At 41.4% G+C, this 26,362-nt stretch overlaps 2 protein-coding genes across 2 annotated transcripts in view; both read right to left on the bottom strand.

Annotated features, from left to right (window-relative positions):
- Positions 1 to 7,929, bottom strand: part of NARS (asparaginyl-tRNA synthetase) — a 13,532-nt gene extending 5,603 nt beyond the window's left edge. The window contains exons 1-9 of the mRNA XM_009323111.1: positions 7,872 to 7,929; positions 7,303 to 7,385; positions 7,025 to 7,090; positions 6,825 to 6,917; positions 6,291 to 6,380; positions 4,956 to 5,034; positions 3,859 to 3,929; positions 3,489 to 3,575; positions 297 to 518 (exon numbers count right to left, since the gene is read on the bottom strand). Coding sequence (XP_009321386.1) covers positions 297 to 518; positions 3,489 to 3,575; positions 3,859 to 3,929; positions 4,956 to 5,034; positions 6,291 to 6,380; positions 6,825 to 6,917; positions 7,025 to 7,090; positions 7,303 to 7,385; positions 7,872 to 7,929 — 849 coding nt within the window. The remainder of the gene's footprint in view (positions 1 to 296; positions 519 to 3,488; positions 3,576 to 3,858; positions 3,930 to 4,955; positions 5,035 to 6,290; positions 6,381 to 6,824; positions 6,918 to 7,024; positions 7,091 to 7,302; positions 7,386 to 7,871) is intronic.
- Positions 7,930 to 11,316: 3,387 nt separating this feature from the next.
- The window catches only part of ATP8B1 (ATPase, aminophospholipid transporter, class I, type 8B, member 1), a 30,408-nt gene continuing 15,362 nt past the window's right edge, over positions 11,317 to 26,362 (bottom strand). The window contains exons 13-27 of the mRNA XM_009323110.1: positions 24,555 to 24,598; positions 24,252 to 24,408; positions 22,872 to 23,060; positions 22,026 to 22,138; positions 21,371 to 21,535; positions 20,918 to 21,029; positions 19,715 to 19,790; positions 18,770 to 18,902; positions 17,303 to 17,588; positions 16,311 to 16,534; positions 15,262 to 15,345; positions 14,054 to 14,299; positions 13,659 to 13,797; positions 12,424 to 12,554; positions 11,317 to 11,547 (exon numbers count right to left, since the gene is read on the bottom strand). Of these exons, the coding sequence (XP_009321385.1) occupies positions 11,317 to 11,547; positions 12,424 to 12,554; positions 13,659 to 13,797; positions 14,054 to 14,299; positions 15,262 to 15,345; positions 16,311 to 16,534; positions 17,303 to 17,588; positions 18,770 to 18,902; positions 19,715 to 19,790; positions 20,918 to 21,029; positions 21,371 to 21,535; positions 22,026 to 22,138; positions 22,872 to 23,060; positions 24,252 to 24,408; positions 24,555 to 24,598 (2,330 nt within the window). The remainder of the gene's footprint in view (positions 11,548 to 12,423; positions 12,555 to 13,658; positions 13,798 to 14,053; positions 14,300 to 15,261; positions 15,346 to 16,310; positions 16,535 to 17,302; positions 17,589 to 18,769; positions 18,903 to 19,714; positions 19,791 to 20,917; positions 21,030 to 21,370; positions 21,536 to 22,025; positions 22,139 to 22,871; positions 23,061 to 24,251; positions 24,409 to 24,554; positions 24,599 to 26,362) is intronic.

Below are 26,362 nucleotides of genomic sequence, written 5' to 3'. Positions count from 1 at the left end.
AAAGCTTTTGTGTGCACGCACGCAAGTATTTCAGCCCGATATCCTTCAGCACCCTAAAAAGAGGTATGCAGGCTGTTTGTGAATCACCCTATAACACTTACACGCCTCAGAAGTGTCTACACACCTTTGAGATCTATGTCTATGAAAGCGATCAAATAATAGTTTCCTACTAAACAGCTTTTCTTTTGCCCCTTTCAGGTCAATTAGAAAGTCTACATAGTTTTTCCCAGAAGAAAGATAGCCTTGAAGTCAGGACATTAAAGCAGTCACTTGCTGACAGAGGAAAATATACTTACTTCATAATATCCATTGGCAAAGAAATGATCCCTGAAGGCCTGTACTACCATGGAGCGCACCTTGAAGATTTTTGACATATTCTCGCCTCGAATCATCATATGCCTGTTGTTAAGTTGCACATCAACCTCCGAATCCTCATTGAGTAAATTGTCAGCCCCCCCTGCTGGGGCCAGACCAATAAGCTCCCAGTAATCACAGTTCAGCTCATGGCCTCCTGGAGCCTGCCAATTTGAAGAGAAACAAATATTTCAGAAGTCCACTTTTTGCCCCTTGGATGTCACCATCTGGCATCGCGGCAGAGTTGTTAATCCAGTTTAAACAGAAGATGCTAAAATCCTACCTGCAGTATTTTCAAAGTGACTGCTTTGTAACTCAGTCGTACCATGCTTGGAAGCGTCATTTGTAACCCACCATGAGTGTCTCAGACTTAACGTGACTGGGACTGAGTACTACAGGCAGATAATTAGAAGCTTCCAGATACATTATACTTAAACTGAATGTATCACAGACAGCTGGTTTTATTCAGGTGGAAGAATAGAAAGCTAAGCAGGGGGAAACTACTTACTACCTTCAACTATTTAATGGGTGGTTATAGAGAAGGTGGAGCCAGACTCTCTTGGATGTGTCCAGCAAAAGGACAAGAGTCTCAAGTTGCAGCAAAGGAGATTTCAACTGGCCGTGAAGAAAAAAAAATTCTTCACAGGGTGGCGAAGGACCCGTGGCAGCCTGACCTCACATTAGACCTTCTTCAAGAAGAGGGTAGACAAGATGACCTTCAGAGGTTCCTCCCAACCAAAACCATTCTGTGGTAACTTACACTGTGTGCTAGTTTTGGCTGGGATAGAGTTAATTTTCTTCATAGTAGTTTGTATGGTGCTACAACACAACACACTGGCACAAAGAACCTTCCCGTATGCCTTAAGAACACTACACACACACAGAGGGAAGAGTCCTCCCATCTATTAGAAGAAAATGCAGACCCCAAGACCGCAGTGTGACATTCAAGGTATTTTCTTCTTTGTACAGTTTGAGCCGCATTCTCCTACTGGATGGAGAACTTCAAAAAAGTTGAAAAAAGTTGCTTAGATCATGACAGAGGAAGAACTAGCTCTCTATGGGTACTCTTGAGTTTGTCTGTCAGAGACACCCGAGCGATCTTTCTGCGCTGGGTAGCATCTCACCACAACATGAAAATAGCAAGTTTCATGCTGGCTCATCCCCCCTGTCCTATTTGCTGCCATATGGCGAGCAGAGGTCCCCACGCCAGGGCTCAGCCCTGTCCAGCTGCCCGGGCTACAGACCTCTTCATTTCTGGTCTCACCAGCTCCCCCGTGTGGGTCACAGTAGGCTTCTGTCCCCTAAAATGCTATTTTTTTCATTCACAGTATTTTCAGGGTATAAATGCAGATTTTCAAAGTCTAATCAATATATTTTTACAAATCTGGTGGTTTTGTTCACTAAAAGCATTGTATCATCGTGATGAGACAAGAAAACATGAAGTGTTTTCAACGTCCAAAACGTTATGAGCAGTAACATACTACAAGTTACTTATGATTACCAAACTGCATAAAGTTGTTTAAAAGAGTGATCCCTGTTTGGTTGCGTTTATTTTTAGAAGTCCCAGTAGCGTAAGCTATGAAGGGAAGGAAATCTTGCTAACTTCTGATCGGCAAACGCAACAGGGAGCGGATTCACATTTAGCTGAGCTTGGCTCTCTAACCTTAGGTCAATTCTCTTGGGGATAGGACCCGAGTAGCAGGGACAACTAGAACAATTAAGCCTAGCCAAATTTCATTTGCAAAACATGCCAGTAATGGCCAACAGTACATGGATTACAAGAAAATTGAATCATCTACAAAGCACCACAAAAGGTTAACACTTTGACCTTATTTTACACACTACAGACAGCCACAGCGCAGGACTACTTTGCTCAAATATTGTCTAATACATCTTGGAAACATTGGAGCAATGTAACGCTCCAAAGTGTGATTTTTTATTTTTTTTTTTTTTAAACAGACATGTTTCTTCTCCCCGTTATCTTACTAGAGTTAGTACACTTATTAAGAGACCAGAGAGGAGAATATAGATTGCCAATCCACACAAAAGAACAACTCCCATTGCAAGAGTGGATGACAATTTTGAATATATATCTGAAGGAAGAGGTAAGGTTACAGACTAGAAAGATTAAACATACATCTGTCCTCTAAATCTCAACATTACTGCTTTGCTTTCTCCTTCAGAAAAAGAGGATGTTACTATAAGCAGCTGTCAAGAGCTCACATCTTAAAAGGACAACTTATGATTTAATAGAACAAATGTGGCCTGAGCTTGTTTGCTGTTTCTGCATCACAAGTTAAGTTTTGCAACACAGACACAATTTACTTTTGTCTCTCAGTCACCTCTTAATAACTAAGACAGAAGTCTTACAGTAATTTTCAATAAATATCCTGATATAGGCCTGCAAGTCCTGATGAGTGCATTGAGTTGCTGTCACAGTTCCTAAAAGCTTCTCTCCTGCCTTCAGTTTGAATCCTTTTTATTGGCCATCCTTCATGCATAGCTGCCTAACATGGCTTTAGCCCTAACTCCAGATTCAAACAATTTTCCAAACGGTAACAGTTTGTAGATCTCGACTGGAATGAGAAAGGCACAGGGCATAAGCAGCATCGTATTTTGAGATCTAAAAATCACACCTGCCCAGTCCTTAATCTGAGACCACCATTATAAACAAGGTTTTACAAAACAAGTTTAGTAAACTCCCTAGTTCATACACCTGCCAAGTGTTGGAGGTCAAATACAACATGGCGAAGAGCCTACAAACCCATCTCAGTAAGAGAAGAGAGCTAATCCCAAATTCTTAGCCTCACAAAATAGAAACTGAATAAACCTCTTAGGGAAAATAAAGCTATGTCATTCATTTAACATAATTTTCCACTGTTATAGTCTAGGAAATATCTACGGGACATATCAGTGGAAAATTGCTTCAGGCAAAAGCAGAGCAGTCATATAGGTCACCTGTCACACACTGAACTGTGGGTGACAGCAGCAGCTTTGGGAGGTTTGTTCTTGTCTCTAAACCAAATTCCCACCAAAGCGGTGGAAATAATTTTTTCCACCTCTGCTTCTCCTTCCATCAGGAAAACAATAAACTGTTAAAGAGGAGGAGGACCCAAACACACTAATTCCCATACCTGCTTGCCTTCAGGAACAAGGTTCAGCATACCGTACACTGCAACACTGCTCTCCGTAGAGAGAATTAGCCCGCTGTAACACTGACACTACAGAGAGAAAAAGAGACAGAGGCATAGTTGAGGCAATTTTTTATTTTTAGTTTTCCTATGACATCTATTGGAGTCACAGACAAGATTAACTCATAGTCACTTCTAAATGGTTCTCACATTGACAAAAAAACTCCAGGGGTAGGAGATACAATTTAACAATAATACAACTTAATCAGTAGGTTTAGGAGAACTTCCAATCGTCTATATAAAAAAAAGATGGATGAGGTATGAACACTTCACTTATTTAATGACAGGACAGAATTAAATAATCACAACTTACCAGTTCATCTGAAAGGACACACTGAAGAAAACCTGTGCCATCTCTCAAAACAATGAACATCAGATTTTTTCCTAGTTAAAAAGAAGAAAAAATAAAAAAAAAGGAGAGCCTCAGCTTTATTCACCAATCCATTTGAACAGACCCATTCCCAAGACATATTAATCACTGACGTGCAGATTATTACAGAAGGACTGTGATCACTTTTTTCCATTTTAAAAACCAAAGATGCTCCAGGTAAGCACTGAAGCATTAGCGCAGTTACAGAAGCCTTTCACAGAGCTGTATTTTGTATAAGAAGTTAAAATAAGTTTCAGCAGACATCAAGAGCAAAGCCTGCTCCAACCTCAACAGGGCTGGGATTGCACCGCCACACCACGGCTTCAAATGTCCCTCTGGTCCTGAGGGACTACAAGTCTGTTTGCAGAAATGCTGAATGCACAGGCCCAAGGTACCCCTAACAGGGACAAAGTGACATCACTCTGGTCACCCACCTGTCCGCAAAAGCATCTAACTACAAAAATAATTTGCTAGCAACTGCTCATGATATCCAGATCCACAACCGCTTAGTCAAGTCCTTCAGCGATAATTTGAACAAATACCTGTGGAGTCAGAACCACCTCTGCCGTACACTTCTATGCCCTGACCGATGCTGCCTTGCTAACTAGAATACCAATCATTTTGATAGCAAGTATTACTTGCTAAACTTATTTTAAAAGAAGTTATGCTACTTCGTATAACTTTAAAATTCCAACTTGCCGATTTCACTATGAGCAGATGCTAACTCCTTAGTTTGCAGGACTGGTTTAAAACACAAAACAAGTCTTTTGAAGAAATTCTGCAGGACTGGCCTCCAAACTGAAAATCCCACAAGATTTCAACTAAGAAATCTTAGAAATCTCTATATGCTCATACATCATACAGAATTTTCAGTGTTGCAGTGACCACTGCGATAAACCAAAGAGGACATCTAACTGATGGTTTAAAAATCTAAGAATAGGTGCTATCTGATTTGTTGTAAGTGTCCAAATTTTGAAGGCTACTGAATTTGTTCCATCTCTCTGCACAGGCTCAAGAACTTCTAAATGCTCGTGGTTTACCTTGCCTCCGTAATCTGTGAATCCAGCCAAAAACCTTCACTCTCTGGCCTCTGTAAGCCTCCAGAGCATCAATCTTTACCTGTAAAGCAGGGAATAAAAGCAATCAAATAGAGAAATGATTCACCATGCAGACGGCGTTTTCCACATAATTACTTAAAATACAAGTGTATATGACATCTCCCTCCCCAAAACGGCTCCTCCCAGCAGCACCTGAAGCAAAGTTCCATCCAGGGTATAAGCACAGCTGTCAAAACTCAACAGCTGGTCAGTGAGGAAAGAGTATTTTAGCCAGGACAGGCCATACGTTTAGACAGCATTTCCAGACTTCATATTGAGTCCTTTCTATTTCGCAGGCTTACTTTGCCATGTAGAAACTAAGGACTGTAATAGCTTTTAAAGAAGCTCACTTCGCATTTGACCAAAAGGAGAAGTGAAAACACGTAACAGCTCACACCTTAAGACTAGAGTACTTGGGTACTACTGGAAATCCAAGGTGCATTAAATCACCAAAAGACTTGGAAAGGATGCCATTTGCTGGCACTCTGAACGCGCTCTGGATTAATTTCTAAAGACATTCAAATAGATGAGTTCAGTTAGCAGCCAAAGCAGCACAGGACCTGGATCCGACACAGGTACATCTAGACATGTAGCTGAGGTACTGACACTGCTATAGTCAGAACAATTAACCCAGCAGGCACCTTCAAAATGGATCACGCCTCAGGCAGTTAAGGGCTGCTACAGTGCACCGGTGCAGAAAGGACTGTGATTTCAGCACAGCTGGGCCCAGCTGCCCCTTTCCCAAAGAGCAGCCATGAGAGTGCAGGGCTCCAGTCAAAACCGTCTTCTACACAGGGTGTATGCAAAAACCTATCACAGAGCAGCATACGTAATAGCTGCTTGCTAGGCTAAGGACTGCACCAAATCACCAAATCCAGCAGGACTCTACAAACAGCCAAATAAGAACACGTCTCCATAACTTCAGTTACGACCTCTAACCAGCACTGTTTCTTCACTCTCCACCACTACAATAATCAAACAAAACTAATGAACTTTTTCAAACAGAAATATGGTCTCTATCAGCAGACAAACACAGACACAGAGAAGTCCGATATGTGAACTAAGAAAGTTCAGATATCCATCAAGTGCGTGAGAAAGACCAAAGTCTATATACCAGAGGACACAGATAACCAGAAAAACAAAGTTACATTTATGGACAGCAAAAAGACAGTGGCCTTCAACAACTGCCAGAGCCACAAAGCAGAGACAGATGCAATCTTTGTGCAGACAAGACGCTGTAACACAGGCCATGTATCAAGTGCACTGGTTCTTACTCACACATTTTGGCTCTGGAAGACTAGGATCATTCTTGATAACAACCTTCTTAGCTTCCTCCAGGTTCTTCTCTCTCCTCAAGAGATCTTCCGCCTGGTTTAAAAAAAAAAAAAAAAAAAGAGTATTAAATAGCTGTAACCAGGCTTTGTAATATTTCCACTCTACAATTACTGGAGACTATAATGTACACTTACAGACACAGGTGTCAGAAAAAGCCTTGACGTTACCCTGCTGAGGCCTAAACCTGCCCTAATTCAAGACCAGGATGAGAAACAACGCACAGATGCATTTCACACTTTTTCCAGAAAGTCTAAAGGCAATAGATTGCAATTACTCAAAACTCACCCAGTTTCAGCCATTTGCTTGTCCTAATCTAAACAAAGGCAAGTTGTAAATAATGTATGCGTAAAACAATGATACCAATGAAGAACAAGCTGAAACTTTTTTTGAGGGGTAGGAATGACAATAACGCTGTTTAACGTTTTTGGAAAAGAAAGGCGGTATGCTTCCTCCAACTTGGCATCATCTGCAACCTACCTCCTTCTTCTCCTTAGCTTCATTCTTCATTTGTTCCCTGTGCCACAGTTTTTTGACATTTTTCATCTGTGACTTTGAAATAATGGCCCATCTCTAAACCAATCCAAGGAGAGAGCAGAAGATAAAAGATTACATTTGTGTTCCTTTACACAAAGGAGCATTAAAATAATTTCTGCTAGGAAGCTCTAATGCTACAGCACCTCGTTTTCTTTTTGCGAATCCACATAAATAGTAGGAAACGGTTCCTTTCCTGCTGTCATCAAAGCCTAAAAAGGGGAGAAAACAGCAAAATCAGTAACACTGCAAGTGAACTAAAGTCATCCTTAAAGAAACCGAGCAGACATCCTACTTCTGATCCTTCTGGTCAGAGTTGCAAAAACCAGTACAAAATTTACATTTAGAAGTACAAGGCCAATCACTTGACCTGAAGTGCAGTTCACACTCTTCAAAACAAACAGCAGGTGTTTTCCACAGTTACCTTTAAAACGGTCTTGAATGGTTTCTTTTGCGTCCCATCACCAGTGGAATCATTGCCCTCTCGTTCAGAAACATACAGCTCTTCTGTAATACATGACAAATACAGGCAAATACTCAAAAAAAAAAAAAATTATCAGCTATGGAAACGGTCAGGAAGAAAAACTGGACACACACAAGGATATAAAGTCTTCACGGTTATCAGCAGCGATGAACCTTCAAAAACAACCAGTTGGTCAGAATTACTTAACGTTTTCCATTCTGAAAATCAACGCGTGCAGTAAGTACGCCATGCTAAAGCCTTAAGGACTCCCAGGATACTGGACTCTCCAAAGCCACTGGCTGCACATCAGGAAACAAAAAGGAAGCAGCCTTTTACAGAAACAACTGTTTCTAGGCAAACAGGGAAACGCCAAGTTGAGAAAAGTCAGAGAGTTCAGGTCAACGTTCAGCTCCCTGATAGCCGAGAAATGAATCACGAATACAGAAAACACCTCCTCCTTTCCCCGGTGCCCCCCGGACCCCCCCAGGCGCCGCTGCCATTCCCTGCCCGGCTCCTCCCAGCCCACTGACCGACTGCTACGACGCGAACCTTTTTGCTCCCGCGGACGCGTTCCGCCTCAGCTTCCATCCTCACTGCTGCCTGCTCCTCCTCACTGCTGCCTGCTCTTCCTCACTGCTGCCTGCTCTTCCTCACTGCTGCCTGCTCTTCCTCACTGCTGCCTGCTCTTCCTCACTGCTGCCTGCTCTTCCTCACTGCTGCCTGCTCTTCCTCACTGCTGCCTGCTCTTCCTCACTGCTGCCTGCTCCTCCTCACTGCTGCCTGCTCCTCCTCACTGCTGCCTGCTCTTCCTCACTGCTGCCTGCTCTTCCTCACTGCTGCCTGCTCTTCCTCACTGCTGCCTGCTCTTCCTCACTGCTGCCTGCTCTTCCTCACTGCTGCCTGCTCTTCCTCACTGCTGCCTGCTCTTCCTCACTGCTGCCTGCTCCTCCTCACTGCTGCCTGCTCCTCCTCACTGCTGCCTGCTCTTCCTCACTGCTGCCTGCTCTTCCTCACTGCTGCCTGCTCTTCCTCACTGCTGCCTGCTCTTCCTCACTGCTGCCTGCTCTTCCTCACTGCTGCCTGCTCTTCCTCACTGCTGCCTGCTCTTCCTCACTGCTGCCTGCTCCTCCTCACTGCTGCCTGCTCCTCCTCACTGCTGCCTGCTCTTCCTCACTGCTGCCTGCTCTTCCTCACTGCTGCCTGCTCTTCCTCACTGCTGCCTGCTCTTCCTCACTGCTGCCTGCTCTTCCTCACTGCTGCCTGCTCTTCCTCACTGCTGCCTGCTCTTCCTCACTGCTGCCTGCTCCTCCTCACTGCTGCCTGCTCCTCCTCACTGCTGCCTGCTCTTCCTCACTGCTGCCTGCTCTTCCTCACTGCTGCCTGCTCTTCCTCACTGCTGCCTGCTCTTCCTCACTGCTGCCTGCTCTTCCTCACTGCTGCCTGCTCTTCCTCACTGCTGCCTGCTCTTCCTCACTGCTGCCTGCTCCTCCTCACTGCTGCCTGCTCCTCCTCACTGCTGCCTGCTCTTCCTCACTGCTGCCTGCTCTTCCTCACTGCTGCCTGCTCTTCCTCACTGCTGCCTGCTCTTCCTCACTGCTGCCTGTTCCTCCTCACTGCTGCCTGTTCCTCCTCACTGCTGCCTGCTCCTCCTCACTGCTGCCTGCTCTTCCTCACTGCTGCCTGCTCCTCCTCACTGCTGCCTGCTCTTCCTCAGACGGCATCCTCACCGCGCCCTGGGAGGTGCGGGAGAGATGTATTTTGGATACCAGTTTCCAGCACTCCCACTGCAGGCGCCTCAGCTCGACACGGCCTTCAGTCTCATCGTGGTTCTCCACAAACTCCCCGTTCACGCCTTGGATTCCGCCTGCGATCACGCTGGGACGCGGCCATTAGACTGCCGGCCCTTCTCACGAAGGGGTTCCTCCAGCCACTTGGGAAGCGGGCAGGAGGCGGCCAGCGCCTGCTCCCAGTGCGCCATGGGCTCCATTAGCGGCCCTTGCCGCCTTCCTGCCCGCTGCAGGCATCTCTGCGGCCAGCGGGTACAGGAACAGGCCTTCCTCCAGCAGCAGGGCGAGGAAGGCAGCGTAACGCCAGTCGCAGGAGCGAGTAATACGAGAACAGATCACGAGCTCAGACAACTGACCGAAGTCATTCAGTGGTAGAGGGATTATAAGAAAAGCTGTTGGGAGGAGTACCAGTTCTTACCTAGAGTCTTCCTTTCACCTTCTCCTAGTTTGAGACTTTGGAAAGCGTGGTTCAAAATTAAGTTGGTGTTCATGGTTCTGAACTGGATACCCTCTCTTTTTGTCCAAGTAATAAAACTATGTTGATACAACAATCTCTAACACAACAGAGTGAAATCTGCTATTGCGCACTTTGGTAATAACAGCAGGAACATCTCATTAGGGGAAGAAGACTGCGGTAGGCTCAAAGCCTGCTAGCGTTCAAGCTCCCTCCTCAGCTACTTTTTCTTAACCTTTTGGTCACCCTTCAAACAAACAAACCTACCTTAGCTAAAGCAGCTTTGCTTTTCATGACCGGCCGAAGACAATCAATCATTATCTATGACAAATGTTCGTCTTTAGTAAGTCTCATTAGAAATAAAAGGAATATACCCACCTCAATTTACATATTTAATATTTTAATATTACACCCGGTTTTAGAGTCCAACACGTGATGGGGTTTGGGTTTTTTTTTTCTTTTTTTAAAGACCAACCCCATCTGTCTTGATGAGAGATTAGTTATCTCTATTTCCTACTTAAACTCCACTCACACTTCTATTCTTACCCATATACTTATTAGAAGAGAAGCTGTAAACTTTAGGATATTTATTTGCATTAAAATTTTTGAAATGTACATTCCATTAAACAACAGCTGTATATCATGATTTTCACTATAAAACCGCTTCAGTAATCAACCTTAGTCCGGGAGTTGGAAGTAGATAGGAGTGAAACATTAATACATCTCAACTTGAAGAGTAGAAGTATGTGCAAATGTAAAGAGACTCCCATAAAAACACTTTTTACATCGTAAGAATCGACTCACTACAAGCGACTGTTTTCTATTTATCCATTATTGACTGCTGTATCTAAAACTGAAATGAACAAACTTTTGCCAGCTCAAAGGGCAGCTTTCCAGAGATCAGATATATCTGTTCATAAATATACTGTGTAAGTAGACACAAACATACTCTAGAGTTGGAAAGAGAGACTGGCAGAGAAACAGACAGCAAGTGAGAAAAAACCCCCCTCTGTTAACTATTGACTCAGAACTCTTTATTCCAGGGGAAATAAAGGAATTGGCTATGAAAGGAACAATGGCATGTCACTCATACTAACTAGATGCAAAGAATGATCTCTCTCGATTTAGTGCAGCAAGCTGTAGTCAACTGTTGAAGAAAGGAACGGAAACCACACCTATAAATGTCAGAATTCCTAATAAACTTCAGTCAGTGTCAGATTTTATCACCAGGTATCTCTTAATCTCAGCTGTACAGGTTCAGATGAGAATATCTAGGGCCCTCTCAAAAGACTGATCATCTGATTTGCCATTATGACTGTGCAATTTAATGAAATGGCGCACACAAGGAAACTGCTACTTAGCAGTTTGCTTTCAAAGACAAAATATGAAATGTAGCTGCAGTTTTATACCAACATATTATTAAAATGTGAAAAAGGTTTGCAATTCCAGGCATCACTAAAAAAAAAAAAAATTACAGTGCTGGGTTTTCATACCCTAGCACACATATCCTTCACTTTCACATTAAACAGAAATCAGCTGCACAAGGATTAGTAGCTCCGTAGAAAACTCTTGGCCTTGCTATGTTTCCAGTAGTCCAAAACCAGGAAGTTCAGTGATAAAACAAAAATCTTCACATCCTTATGCTATTTGGTTAAAAAAATATCCTGAGTTTGTTTAAAAAATAATTTTTGTGCAATTACTGGGATAAAAAGCTTCTCTCCAAAATGCAGTAAATCAGCTTGTTTCACGAGCATCTCTGACTTCCGTCACACTGTTGCCTAGGACTGCATCTAACGGAGCCCGTTTTTTCCGTATGCTGCGTCCAGAAGCAATAAGATCAGCATACCCCCGCTGATGGGAGAAAGCATAAGCAGAACGACGGCCAGATATCCCTCGGCGAAAAGCACTCTGCCTTCGCTTCCATTGTTGTTCTTCTGCCATGTATTTCTTACGGTTCTTCTGAATCTTCATGCATGCAAAGAGAGATTAGTTTATGGATTACAAGGGAAAACAGCTTGCTTGCATTTACTGTCTGGGGAAATAACCCGATACTTTTTTACAGCCTTAAACTGCTTAAAAGGAGGGTTCTCTTGTTTAAATTTGATTTTGTTAGAAACAAGAATATATGCAGTAACGCATCACTGTTTCAGGAAGACTTACTGTATTAGTTTGAACTTCATTATTTTCATTTACCTTTAAATGTCTTTCATTGAAGTGGATTGAAGATATGTAATTGAAAGCTGTTCCTGTATTCTCAGGCTGACACTTCTTTAATATCTTTTTAAACAACACTACCGCAACTTTAACAATTTTCATACCCATATGCTATTTGCCAGCTCAAGGCAGAACAGAAGCAAACGAAAACTGTCCGCTATATTCTGACAGATAATAATAGAACTCCAACACAGCCCAAATAAAAACAAAAAGTCAGGCCATCAGTAGCTTCAAAGTAGGCTTCTGTGGTTTTACAAAGTCAAGTGCTCAGCCAAGACAAACGATGAATTAGCCCACGCTGAGCTGTGTGCTGAGCTTGTAAATGTACCTCTGCATCACACAGAAGCACACAAGGAAGATACTGGGAATTAAGAACACGTCAAAGTGACACTCTGCTTTGGATGGCAAAACGTCATAGCACCAGTCTTCACCCAGCTAGAAGGCAGGCTCGGTCTGGCCTTTGGAAAGCCCTGCTGCCACCCTCCCTGGCCACAGGACCTGAGCTCCAGTCTCGTGTAGTTCTCCCTAGGGCACAATCACTTTTTCATCTCTAATATTAGCACCAATACCAACTCCTGTAAATAAATACATGCCAAATTAACCGAAATAACATAAGACTTTACTCACCCTGTCACTTTCTGAAGGCCAAATTGTCATTGATAAGAAACGCCATGCCACTACAGGAAGTAAGCAAATAGCGATTGATAAAATGATGGTCAGCCAGAGGTATGGTTGTCTCAGAGCATTTGGAGCAGTTCCTAGGAATAAAGAGAACAAAAATTAGTTTATGACATGACCAAATAAACTAGCTATAAAGCACAAATAAGATACTAAAAGCCACAGCTTCTTTCCTGAAGACCTAACGTTCAGGTATTCTGTTGTGTATCACAACATCAAGCTTTTATTCAGAGGCTACTATGAAGAGAGCGTAACGGGAAAGAATTTTATAAAGCACTTCTATTACGACGTATCCATATTCATGTCAAAGCCCTTTTAAGAGTTATGGGAGGCGGCAAGACAAACGCTTGGCTGAGATGCATGGCTTTTGTCCTGCTTTAAAACATGCAAAGCAAGGAAAACTCCTCCCGGTATCATTGGCATGTATGTGGTCTAGAAAGCAAGCGATATTTAGTAGCCAAACACCCAATCTCATAGAACTTTCTATCAAACTAAGTAGCAGTCACATCTTTATAAAATTCTGAAATGCATAAAGTATTCAGGTAGAAGGAAGCTATAAAAGAAGTGTAAAACATTACTAAAGGTCAAAGAAAAGTGTTCTATTAGAGGCAACTACCTTTTTTCAATTGGGTTCAGCTTAAAAATGAGAACATAAAATGGAGGGGGTTTGTTATTTGGGGGGGGGATATTTAGATCCAAGGCAACATAAGAAATATTTGTCACTATGAAAATTAGGAAACACAGTTTTCCTCAGAAAAAAATTTCCTAATGGCTGCTACTTACACCTCCCCAGACTTCCAGCAAAATCCCAAGGAGCTGCCAACAGCATTTGGCTCTGTCTTACTTGATCAGTTTGAGCAACTTGGCAAACACATATCCTGCCAGATCATTGCATTCCCTTTACTTTAAGCTGCCCCACCAATTTTAACTTAGTTTTCATTTGCAGACTCCTACTGCTGGGCAACGTCAAGTTCCAGCTCATTTTCATTGAAAGAAAAGAAATACTCCAATAAAGCAACCTGGCCCCAAACATAAACAAAACCATTCCTTGGAAGTAAATTAGTATTTAACATCATTTCCTTTCACAGGCATCAGGTTCATGTCATGATATTTTGGCCATAGTTCTGCTCAAGTTACAAAGCTGTGTGAGACAGGAGCAAGAAACACAAAATACAAGGACTGACCTGTGAACTGAAAGCCAGAAGGAAAGAGAACGTGGATTCCAGCACTGTGGAAGTCAAATGTGATACCAAAGTAAAGTGCGATACTGCCAAATACTGAAAAAGCATTAACAAAAGTCCAATAAGACGTATCCAAGCCAATCTGAAAGCAAACAAAAGCTCCAAATGAGTTTATTAACTCAATATAATGTCAATTACTCTGAAGACTGACAGCGTTTTGGTCAAGTCATCTCTCATCCAGTTACACGTCAGTCAGAGAGAGAGAGCATCAGCAGAGAAGAGAGAAGGCAAAAAGGGGAAGCTTTTTGCATATTGTTATGTTTCTAGTAGACAAACTTAGAAACGTGACCAGAAAGTGTTTTCAGAGCAACAGGGATCAGGAAGCTAAGCTTACTTGCCTGAAAATTGACGACAAATATGAGAGAAGATGCTGCTGTGACAGCAAATGACTGATAATCTGAAGGTGCTTCTCCATCTTGTCCCATAGTTTTAAGGTAAGCTCCATATGGTATGAAGAAGATTATCAATGAAGTTATAGCTCCATGAAGCAAACTTAAAAAGAATTTCTTGTAATTAAAAAGTAAATCTTTCTGTCCCAAAACATACAGTCTGGGGAACCGAAGACTCAATTTGTCGCTCACATCCTTAATAAAGGGGGAAAAGAAAACAAAAAAGTTGCTGCAATTTCTTGTTCTCAGTGTGAGCATTGAAGACTAAAAAGCTCAACTATGAAGTGTCCCAAAGGAAACGGCAGATTTCTTTTCCTTTTCAAATAGCAGTGTGGGCAGCAGGACTTTGCACAGAGTAATGCATGCAACTAGGAAGAACCAAGTCTGGAGGACCTCTCTCACAAAGCTACCACATATCCCATTTCCAGGCTTCTAAGTTTTTAGCCCATTATTGGCAAAGACAAGAATGTCCACAGTTGCACAGCTCTTCACAGCTATGTATTGTGTTGGAGTCCTTTCCCTATACGGCGAATAAGCAAAAGATGGGGGCTATCATTGCATGTCCTGACTTTAAGTCTCAGTCTCTAACAAATACTCAAGTGAGAGCTTAATTTGGTACTGAATTTCTTTCTTATCTTTATCACAAAAGAAAGCAGAAACATTGATTTGCCTAATCAGCAGGTAAGCCTTGTATGGAAAAACAAACAGAGAAGGCCAAAATCACTTGTCCCACTGAATTAAAACAAATGCTACACACCAAGGCTTCCTGTCAAATACAGTCAATTAAAATTGTGCAGTCCCTACATCTTCAGCTCAGAAGGGTAAGCAAAGGATATCTTTTCCATTAACAAAGCCACCAGTTGCTGTGCTGTCTGAATGATGTCATGGAACAGCAGGCATTTAGAAATATTTTTAACAAACATGACTAGTACTGAAGACCTCTGACCCGATTAACTTTGGCTATTTCAGTAACCCTCTGCTTATTGTCTCTTGTTACCTCACACGCTGGGAAGAGGAATACATTTTTAAAAACCAAAAGACCAAACAAAACCCCCAAAATGCCTTGTACATAAAAAAAAGCAACCAGTTTCAGTGTAATTAAAGACTTGGTATTAGATGCCTTTGGATTAATCTGTTGTTAACAACATGGAGAATACCTGGTCAAGCAAGCCAACTAGCAGAACCGGGAGACTAGAATACAACACATTGTACAATGTGATGAACCAGTCTTCATACGCTGTCTGCAAGAAAAGGAGGAATTTCAGTAGTTAATGATTTATTTTTGGTTACACCTTTTCCTTCCAATTCCTGAGAAAATTCACATATGCTCTACTATAGCATTAAACTACCTGTCTCAGTGTTTACCCAAAATGCAAGCAGCACCTTAGCTCAAAGCTCTGTTGAAACTATTTTTAGCCTGTATTAAGCTGCCCCACTCCTTACAAACCATCAGTGTTACCTGACCTGGAACACTATCAAAACTGAACACCTCATACTAGATGTCAGTCTGGTTTATAGCTGCACTTGTGACTGTGATGAGCACCTGGCATCTCACATACAAGTTTAGGAACCCTGGTTTCTTTTTGTGTTGGGTTTTTTTTTTTCCCTCTGTCCTAGGCATCCACAGTTTCCATCACAGCAAACAGCATTAACCTCAGGCAGGGCTGCTTGTCTGTGACTATGGCCCTGACCCTCCGTGCTGGTCCATGCAATGACATCTGCCTGTCTTTTGGTTATGCCCATGGAGATGCATCTCGACTCTTAAAGTCCTTTCAACACAACCTTTCAACACGTGAACTTCAAACACTGCCAGTTACAACATGCACTTTTCGAGCTATTCTAGCCAGCAGTTCAAGATAAAGAAAAAATTTGAGTTTGGTTTCCTACTGATACATACACACACCATCTCACTTCACCTAGGAATATTTTAAGTAGCTGGGTTGGGAAAGGTTTCCCAACCTGCTATATAACAATCTCTTCCTCCCCTCCTCCCTGTACGATCATGATACTGAGTTTAGTCTTCTGAAATCATAACCAACTGCTTAGCTTGTAACTAACTAGCTTAGTAGTCATCACCTATTCTCCTGCAGAAATTATTGATGATAACTTCGGTTTCCCATCATTTCCCAGGTTAAGCCTTTGCTATTCTGCACTGACAAAAAGGAACATCCGCTTCTTAATATTACACATGAGCATGCCTTCTTACCTGGGCAGAAAAGCCATTAAAGAATGAATACCAGACGTGGACTAGTGTAAAAGCAAAGTTTTTGTAGAAAAAATATCTTAGAAACTTGCACATCCTAATGTAAGACCATCGTCCGTGGACCAGCAGCAGTCTCTGGAGGTAGCGGAATTGCCCAAAAGAGTAGTCACTTGACATGACAGCTTGCGTCCCTTCTTGGCCACTGATTCCAACTCCAATGTGGGCAGCTAAGTAAATGAAACAAACACCACGCGCTATGTTAAACAAAGGGAGAGGAACAACATGACCAAGGGCAAATCTTCTACCAGTTCCTGTTCTCTGCTTCAGGTTTTCCTGCCTCATTTTATTTCTGTATACAGCACAAAGGCTGCATTAAAGACTAAACAACAATGCATAAGCCCTTCCTTGCCCTGCTATTTACTGCTCACGTCTCCACTGTCGCTTGGATTCTCTCTCAGTGCTTGTTCCGTCAGAACGGGCACTGGGAAATTTGACCATGGGAGAACTAAGCAATGAGACAAAGCAAGCAAACCCCTGAATGGACTGGCCAGGCAGTTTACAAATACACTCCTAACATAAACCATATCCCAGACATTTCTTTCTCAGTGGGATTTCTCAGGGAGCAGTTCAAAGAGTGCCAGCTGCAATACAGCACGGCTAATGCCTCCAAGCAAGGGGCAGCTAAGCTATTGCTTTGTTCTTTATATTACACTTTTGTAACCCACAACATGAGAACAGAGGTAATTCAAGTCCCTTCTCAGGGAACGTCTACAGAAAAAGCTAAAATACATCAGCAAAAACCACTAACTATTTCCTAAAGGGCTTCCTCAAAAAGGGAAAGCACAGGCACAGAAGCTAACAAAACCCAAGTGATGTTAACGTGGGTGATGACATAGATGGTAGAGTCTTCTGAGCAAAGAGTAATAGCAAAGACACTGCCGAAGAACACCCAGAAGAGATCGTTCCTACCAAGAGAAGTTTTACAGCTGCCTTACTTTTAATCATGTTTACATCATTGGCACCATCCCCAATAGCCAGAGTAATAGCTTTCTTGTATTTCTTCACAAGCTCAACCACCATGGCTTTCTGCTTTGGAGTCACTCGACAGCAGATCACAGCCCTGCATTCGCAGGCCAAATCAACAAAGTTCTGCTGCTGCTGTTCTTTGTAAGCTTCAGCCCTTCTTCTCTTCTCAGCTTGCTTTTTTTTCTCTTCTGCTGTTCTGGGGAATTTCAGTTTAAGTTTCTTTTTCTTCTTTTTCTTCTCTAGCAGGATTTCATTCTGTGTAACAAAAATATTTTATGCTTCCTTCTACACTATTTCAAATCGCACTACGAGTACTGCCTATACAACACACAACTTCATTATGCTCCCATCACCCATTTATAGCATTTTAATAAAATGCTTGTGCAGAGGAGTGAACAAAGAGCTATGGAACCAATGAAAAGAATGTACTTGGTGGGATTAACAAAAGCAAAATGCTTGTATTTAGTGTCACAGCACTTTTGGCAGAGTTCAAGGAATATTTCTTCCGATGGGAACTAATTAACTTTTGAAAATATTCTGGTATTTAAACTTCCCTCTCTCCTATTTCCCCATCTCCTAAAGGAAGCACGACGATGCCCAATACATGCGGAAGTGTCCTATAAATACCTGGGTTAGCTCTGGGGCAGTTCAGCTGGAATAGGGGGTAACAGAGACCTGCAACCTTATCTGATGCTCCTGCTAGTTTACCTTTAGGCATCCCCAGCCTGCTTCCTATGCCTTCTACACAGATGTACGTTTCTTTATACAAAATAAAGGTTTAGGGCTGGAACGCTGAAAGGTGGCAGATGGTCCTTAGCTGTTCACCGACTTTCTACTTTACAGATGTCTGCAGGAGCAGCCTGCCAACAGGGTGGGTAATAGTCACTGCATTACTGCTAGTCACCTCTCTGCTAAAAGCTCTTTTCCGCTTTCTAAGCTCCTGTGAGAGCACTATATTGCAGGACTGAGCAGGAAACTTGTCTTTTGTTTCTACCCTTTCGCTCCCATCTCTCATTTGTAAGTACAATTTCTGTGCCTATACTGAAGCCATGCATCCTGTAGCACTACCAGTATCTCTTTTTCTTTTTTTTTTTTTTTTCCATTAGACCAGAATCCCCATGAAGAATAAACACACTGAAAATCAGACTGTGCTTTTGCAGGGGTTTGGCTTTACTTTGATGGCAGCTACCAGGGTGCTTTGAAAGGCCCAAGACATTCCTTATTTTATTGAGCACTATTTTTAACCTTCAAAACCAAAAATATTTCTGAACATAAATATCAAACAGATATGTTCAACTGGTGGCACAATGGCCAAAGAATTTTCATTGACTGGTTTAGCAAAGCAGACAAATGAACAGAGTCCTCAATGAAGGACACTGTGACTTGGTGGTACCTCCAAAATCTCAAATACACAGGAGAATATCTTTTGTACATACCAGCCAGGAGCCAGTGATTATTAAAGCACGATCTCTACTACCCTGGAAGAAGGGCTCGTTCATTCTTAGAGAGGAATGTGTACTTGATCCAGCTCTGTTCCTTTGGTTTTCCAACCTAGTTTGAAGAAGAGCACTGGAAAGAGAGGTGGTTACTATTACAGAAAAATCAAGAATAAACTTTAAGCTAGATCAGTCCCAGACTGAAAATCTGCAAGAAAGAAGTGGAATACATGCTGCAAGGACTTTTTTTGCCATATATTAGGTGATGTTCTAAGCAGTGCTAGAGCAACAGTGAAAAGAGGAGCACACTGGTTTGATGTCCTTGCTGTTTTGCAAATAAGGAAAAATTTGGAAAAACGAGTCAAGAATAGTTGTGACACTGCTACAAGGCCCTAGTTCTTCTCCCAGCCCCATATTGTTTTTCCTTAGGTCTAACCATTTTGGCAAATTCTTTATGACTAAGCGCTGAATACCTTGTGATCCACTGTGTTTTTATAGCATAGGTCTGTACTGCGTACAGGAGCATGGGATAGGCTGAAAGACCAGCTGGGGTAATGCTGGAGTTCAGGGACAGGTAGCAAGAGCAAAACCTGGCAACTACTCCAGATTTGGACTAGGGAGAGACCTGCTTAGCCCACTCCAGGTGGGCTCCAGACTTGTCTGAACTACAGGACAAATTTAATGTCAACAGTTGTTGACCTAGAACGTATAACCTCCTGCAAATAGGATATCACCACCTCTACCCACAATTAAGAGGTTGCCTTGTAAAATTACAATTCCATAAAGAGCAAAGAAACAGACAGTGTACAGCTGAACAACTGCCAAGAAATACTGTTCAGTCATTGAAGAGTCACTGTGGGATAAACCAATGTTACTGCTGGGTTAATTTTAAAAATTGAACATTTTTAATTCCCACAAAAGAAATCCTTTGTGCTTTTCACTTGCCTGATATCTTCTCCATAGCAGATTGTTGTCTCATCTGTTAAGAGTTCACAAGAAAATCCAATGTTTTCAGCAGTTTCTACAATAAAAAATAAGAGAGGAAAGTATTTACTTAAAGTTCTGTCATGAGTGACTGTTGGGAGCAGCCAGAAGTACCTGAAGTTCTTTTAAGTAATTTTTGAAGTTATGTTTCAGTACGAGAAGTTCCCTTTCATTGCCACAGTGTGGATGAACAGGAAAAAAAACCCAAACCATACATAGCACAAAGAAGCTAGGGGAATGCTTGTTGATTATTTGTCATACAACAACTGTGTGGCAATGAAGGCGCAGTGGGCAATGGATTTAATGTCAATAACAGGGAATTATATTTCCTATGCAACATTTCCTATGAAATGTATATTACTGTGGGTGCAATGCATTGTCACAAGATGTTTTGAATGCAAAAACTGTTAGTGACCTGGAAAAATCTATCAGCCAATTCGTGAAAGGAAGACCTACCAGGGCCTATTTAACCTAATGGTGGAGATGCTGCCTCCATGTCAGAGAGCCATTACACCAAAGGCATTGCAAGAATCAACCACAGGGTGTGCCACGGTATCTTGCCCTGTCCTTACTCCAGATTCCTTGAACCAAGGCTGTTGCCAGCATCAGAGAGATGCTGGTCTGGCTGCACCTCCATCCAGGCTGTAGTACAGCCATTCTTATTTACAAATTTAATGCCATTTTTTGAACTGACTTAACAAAACGTCTTGCCGGACTGCAGACTAGCAACTACCAAAAGAAAAGCAAATCAGTCTCTGTCAGCAGCACTTGTGATTCTTTGAGAAGTAAATTTTCACTGTAAAAAGACAGGTTTTGGTACCTGCCCTCAGAGCCAAGCAAGCCTGATGTTAAAAGCAAGTTGTCCTGCATTTGCTTTGCATTGGGAAAAGCAGTAGCTGGGTATTTCCCTATAGAAGGCAGTCACAAAATCAGTCATCTAGGCTAATCTGTTGGAGGAACAGAAGTTACACAGAAGCCCATCCCAGAAGAACAGCTGGGATGAAATTCTGCATGTTGTAGAAATTCCTTCAGTTTTGATTTAAACGGACTTTCATACTAAGCTTTTCTAGAAACATATGCTTTATTTCTAGTCTGCATTTGTCCCAGTTTATCTTCTAGCCCTTATCCTGTTTTTACTAGCTCTTTGGCTGTAAGTAACCCCACCTTTTTTGTCACCAGTAAGCACCCAGATTTTAATGTCTGCTTTTGAAAGTCTGGAAATAGTTTCTGGAACTCCATCCTGTAGTTTGTCTTCAATAGCTGTCGCACCAAGCAGCTGGAAGATGTTTGAAATACAGGTATTTAGTAGGATAAACATGTATGGAATACTGCTTTATTTTCAGTAGAGAATGAAACTATTCTGGATATGTCTTCAAGCCAAGGATTCGGTAAAGACAAACTCTTGCATATAGAAGTGACCACACTGAAATACATGTACTAAAATACATTTCCCTTCATTCTATTAAACTCTAAAATTTGGCGTGGCTCTAAAGCCAATAAAATACTGAAAAAGATCTAAATCAAAATGTCCTAATAAACAAGGATAATTTATTTGCAAAAAGATCTGTTTATTCTTATATGAGAATAAAAGTACACTAAATTTAAAGCTTGACTTACAATCAAGTTTTTTTCTATTTCCTCATATACTTTGTCCAGAGCTTCATCACGATTAGTTGTAGCTACACTGGCCTCCACAAACTTCTTATTCCATGCTTCAAATTCTTCATGACTAATGTCTCTATAGCACAGGCAGAGTGTCCTAAGAGTTTCATTTGCAAAAATCTGAAAAATAATTTTAAAAACCCCAAAAAACATATCCACAAAACAAAACTCTTCATTTGCAATCCAAACATAGAAGAGTTAAGATCATAAGCATTTGGTAAGTCTGATAAAACAAATCTGACTGCATGATTAGTCCTGAGTATTTCAGAAATGCCAAAAATTAAATTATAGCTGACAAAGGCAGTCTGAAATGAAAGACTGAAGAGGTGACAAACAGAAGAGAGTGTAGTGATCTGGAATACTGATAACTATGAAAAAAAGCACGTAGACAAAATTTAAGTTCACTTTTCATGAAAAGACAATGAATGCATTTTTAAGAACATGCATGAAAACTTCTATTGCTTTGATTATTTCTCAGGTTTGGGATGACTTGTAGAACCACTTATAGGCCTGCATTTGTTTTAATAGCTTAGGAAAAGGAAATCAATAAAATTATAATCAGAAATAAACAATTTTTGATTTAAAAACAGCATATAAAATACAGACATACATCTAGTGCTTCTTCTGTAGCTTCTCTCTTTAGATTCCTTGGGTGCAACCGTTCATAAATTACTGTATCAGCCCCTTTACAATATAGCCTGATATTTCCACCTGATTCTCTTACTGTGGAGTAAAATATGAGAGGTTGGACAAAATGTTAGAGTACATTTAAATAAAGGAATAGTTTCAGATTAGATTTTTCAGTCTACTGATGTTAAGTACCAAAACTACAAGATCATGTTTCTTCTTCTTCATCTCTAATATTGTTCAATTAAGTAACTTGGTTGACAAGTAAATTTCCTCTTCTCTTTCATGACAGGAGAGGATATTTAAACTCCCAAGGGTTCTGTTTTTGATAGTGGTTCATATAGTATTAACATCTCACTTGCCCATAGCAGCTGGGCAGAGACATACACTAGAGATATGATGCACCACAATTATAGCCTTAAAAACAACAGATCTCTAACTGATTCAAGACTGACTTCTTTAAAGATAGTTGAAATTAAAACTAAAGAGCTACCTCAACCTGCATTATCTAGCATTCCAATAGCTAGAGGAACATACAACTTGTTTGTTCTCTGGGGAAAAAGGGGAATAAATCATCTTTGCAGCATTTCTTCAAGCTCCTACTCAAGGTACCTAAGATTGTCTTCAGCAGAGGCTACGTCTGAACACCAGGGCTGTCTAGTGGACACATTTGCACCTAAATACAAAGCCTCTCTTTTGCTATACAGACCTATGTGGATTAAAATCTATCAGAGGGCTGTGTCTTACACAGCAACTTCCTGCGCACATACTTCTTCACCTATGAAATACAAGTGACCTTTTCTATAAAGGTTGGTTGTAATCAGCTTACCAATGACAGACATGCGTTTTCTATCACTGTTGAAATCCAAGATAGCAAGGACATCATAAATTTTTTCAATCCCCATTTCACTTATAGTGATGGTACTTTGTGTTCGTGAAAGAAAAACATAGCCAAAGTTTCTGGCCGCTGTAACCAGGGCCCCTTCGTCTGGGGAAGCTGCTTGGTAATTGAGCTGACCTGTATCATTGAAACAGTGAAAAGAAGAGAAAGCCAGGATATACCTGAGCATTACAGGGGCACTCGGACACCGCAGCTAAAAAATTCACAGCCATTCTTTAGAGTACTTCAGAGCTGGACATGTAATGCCACATCCTTTCTTTTTCTGAAGTGAGGTCTAACACACTGCTGCAGCACCCAATAGCAGGGCACATAGAGGAGGGGGACTATGGACCCCCTCCTTTTTATTACGTGTACTTTCCAAACAGGATAAGTCACTGAATCCTCTTCCCTCCAGGTACAAAAGCAAAAAATGTAACTTCTCTGTCTCAAAACAAATATAACTTAAACATCTTAATTTCTCAATACATTTGTTTAAGCATTTTCAAAGGAAGCTCCAAAAGACAAATTCTTGGCCACAGACACCAAAAAACAGTGGTGGAAACAACCCCAAAAACATTAGTAGGAAGAGCAAGAAAGGACAGGAGCCTGCTGGTTTCACAAAGATCTCGCGAAGATAGGAGTAAAGCAACACTACTCTTCAATGTTTTAACTGAATCTTCCAACCTTATTTTTCATATTCACGAATTCTTCAATAGCCATTCACTCACCTCACAGAAATTTAGTTTCTGTCACATTTTTGTTATTTGTTTTGGTTATTTCCTGCCAATACTCTTAGGACAGATGTACATGATTTGTATATATCTATGGGGCTGTGCTTAAAGGAGTAAAAGCATGAAACCCTCATGCTGAAAACACTTGTTTTTCCACACTGAAAACAAGTGTCCAGATGTGATTATACTTTCACATACGTATATGGAACCAGAGACTATGCTAGTGTCATTATCATTTTATTTGAGGTTTATGCTTTTGAGATTTTAAAGATGGATTTGAACAGAGAGAAGACCCGTAACATGAAGACACAGGACCTCTGTATAAACTTCCCCTACCTTTCTAAATTTGCTGTTATTTAAGATGTGCACTTGCCACAACTGTAACTGTCATAAAGACAGTTCTCCTTCCATAAAGGGTCAGGTAAGTTCAGCACAGGGAATCGCACCAGCTCTTGCTTTTGTTTAATTTGAAAGAGCAGCCTAGCACTCCTTCTCACTTATGGGATTTGCATTAATTTTGGACCTCTCCCTTGTGCAACTGGATTTGAATTCTTGTTTCCCTTTGCACAAGAAAAAAACCCAAACTAAACATACTCACCATCAGAAGTGTCAACCATGACTGTGTGACAAATAGCAAGCAGAAAAAAGAACTTTTGAATTTCTGGCTCCTTTCCAGATTTTATTTGCTCTATCAGATAGTGATCATAGAACGAGAACTTTCCATCTGCATACATGTTCCAGCTGAAATCCACCTGCTGCTTAGAAAACAGAAGAAGAGAGGGCTTGAGTTATCTCATGTGCAATTGCTCTGTGCCTACCTGCATCTCTTCATACTTTGGCAAGGGCATGTTCCCTGTTCTACAGACCGTAGGGACTTCAGCGCCAGATTGGACCGACATACCTCTGGGTGGCTCTGAAGCTGCCCTGCTCCATCCCGGCAGTCTCCTGCAACGCAAGCACCATCAGTTAGAAGGCACAGGACAGGATAACAAAGTTTTTACAACTCATTCACAAAGTAAAAAAATACATAGAATATCTACTGCACTAGAATAGCTCAGATTTCAAAAAAAGCAAGTTCTTTCACAGCCGCAGTACCTTTGTATACTAGTGACACCAAAGCAAATAAAAGAAAAAAAGCATGCAGTGGAATTGTCATAAAACATCCACGTTGGCGTAACACAGCTTTCACTGTCAGAAATTCCTCATCTCTCTTCAGAGGTAGGATGTTTAAAAAGCACATGGCGTTAGCACACTGTGTTCTTCGTTATTTGAACTGACCAAACAATAGTTTTGGAGTATTCTAAATATTGAAATCCAGACAAGATTGGAAATGGAAGTAACTAACACTGAAATTAAAGACTGCTGTTCTTATTAAATTTTCTTATTTGTTTCTAGATTGATTTTGTCTCTGAAGCATTTCTACCAAAAGTAAAGCATTCTGTAAATTACTCATTTCTGACTTTTCTACCAGAAGTTTCCACTCAGGTCCATCACTTTCCCCTTTTTAAAGGGGAAAACGGGGGGAAAACCCCAACAATTCAATTTTACTGGAGCTTACTCAATGTCAGGGCCAAATCATGGAAGTTCAGCTGAAACTAAAAAAAAAAAACAAAACCAAACAAACTCATATGCACCTGATTTCAAACAAGCATTGAAATTCCTACTCATGTGTATAGACCGCTCAGAGGCTGCCAGCTGTGCTATACAGGGACTTGTAGGGTCTTCCCCCTGTGTTCCTGTCACAAATCAGAGCTCCTGTGCTAGCCGTGGTTTTCACTACAGGGTGCAGCAGCATGGCACAGACTTACCGTATCTTTGGCCGTTTATGCAACATTTTTTAAACGTCATGATGTTCTGTGTAAGCGTTCCTGTCTTATCAGAGAAGATGTAGTGGATCTGCCCCAGCTGCTCATTCAGTGTGGTGGTTCTGGCCTTCGCGGCCGTGTCCTTCTCAGCGTGATACATTTGCAGGTCCCAGTTTATAAAATAGCTTTGGCCCAAACGAATCACTTCAACGCTAAATGAAATAAAATGAATTTTCTCACTCCCAGCTGCATCTCATATTTCAAAATAATGACATATTATCAGATCCAGGGGACTCTGACTATTTTCCAGGACTCAAGTTACTTATATAGCCCAGGAGCTTAAGACAAAACAGTTACATTTACCAACACATTACAGAGCACTATCACCCCTACACAGGCCACTCAAACTGCTATCGGACCACACAGCTCAGCTTCAACCCCCCCGCTGTAACTGGGGAAAAGCCTCTACAGCCTTATCAAGCCAAAAGTATCGATGGTGCTGCTCCCATAACAAACAGAAATCCCTCTTGGGAATAGCATTTTAAGTACAATTTGGAGAAGAGCGGGTGGGAGGCTGGATGACTTCAAATACGTTAGACAGGTTTGTCAAAGGCAAAACTATTCATACTTCATGGAGCAGTAACACCTCTCTTTTGAGAATAAATCTGGAAAATATGATTTTTCCATTTTATTTTTTTCTTGCAAGTAGTTTCCTTCATGCATTGTGACTGCAGAATTAGATTGAGAAGTTAAGTACTTGCAGGATCAAGTCTCCAAGTTTGTCAGAGATCAGTGCTTGGGAGAATTTTTTCCTTAGTCAAAGTACAGAGCAGATATGCTTAATACTGTAAGAAAAGTTTGATATCTTTAAATTCTGAGTCAAAGATCCTTGAGTGATGATTTT

This window comes from Pygoscelis adeliae, unplaced genomic scaffold, assembly GCF_000699105.1.
Source record: "Pygoscelis adeliae isolate BGI_AS28 unplaced genomic scaffold, ASM69910v1 Scaffold174, whole genome shotgun sequence".
Taxonomy (NCBI): Eukaryota; Metazoa; Chordata; class Aves; order Sphenisciformes; family Spheniscidae; genus Pygoscelis; species Pygoscelis adeliae.
This window is presented reverse-complemented; position numbering and strand designations above follow the sequence as displayed.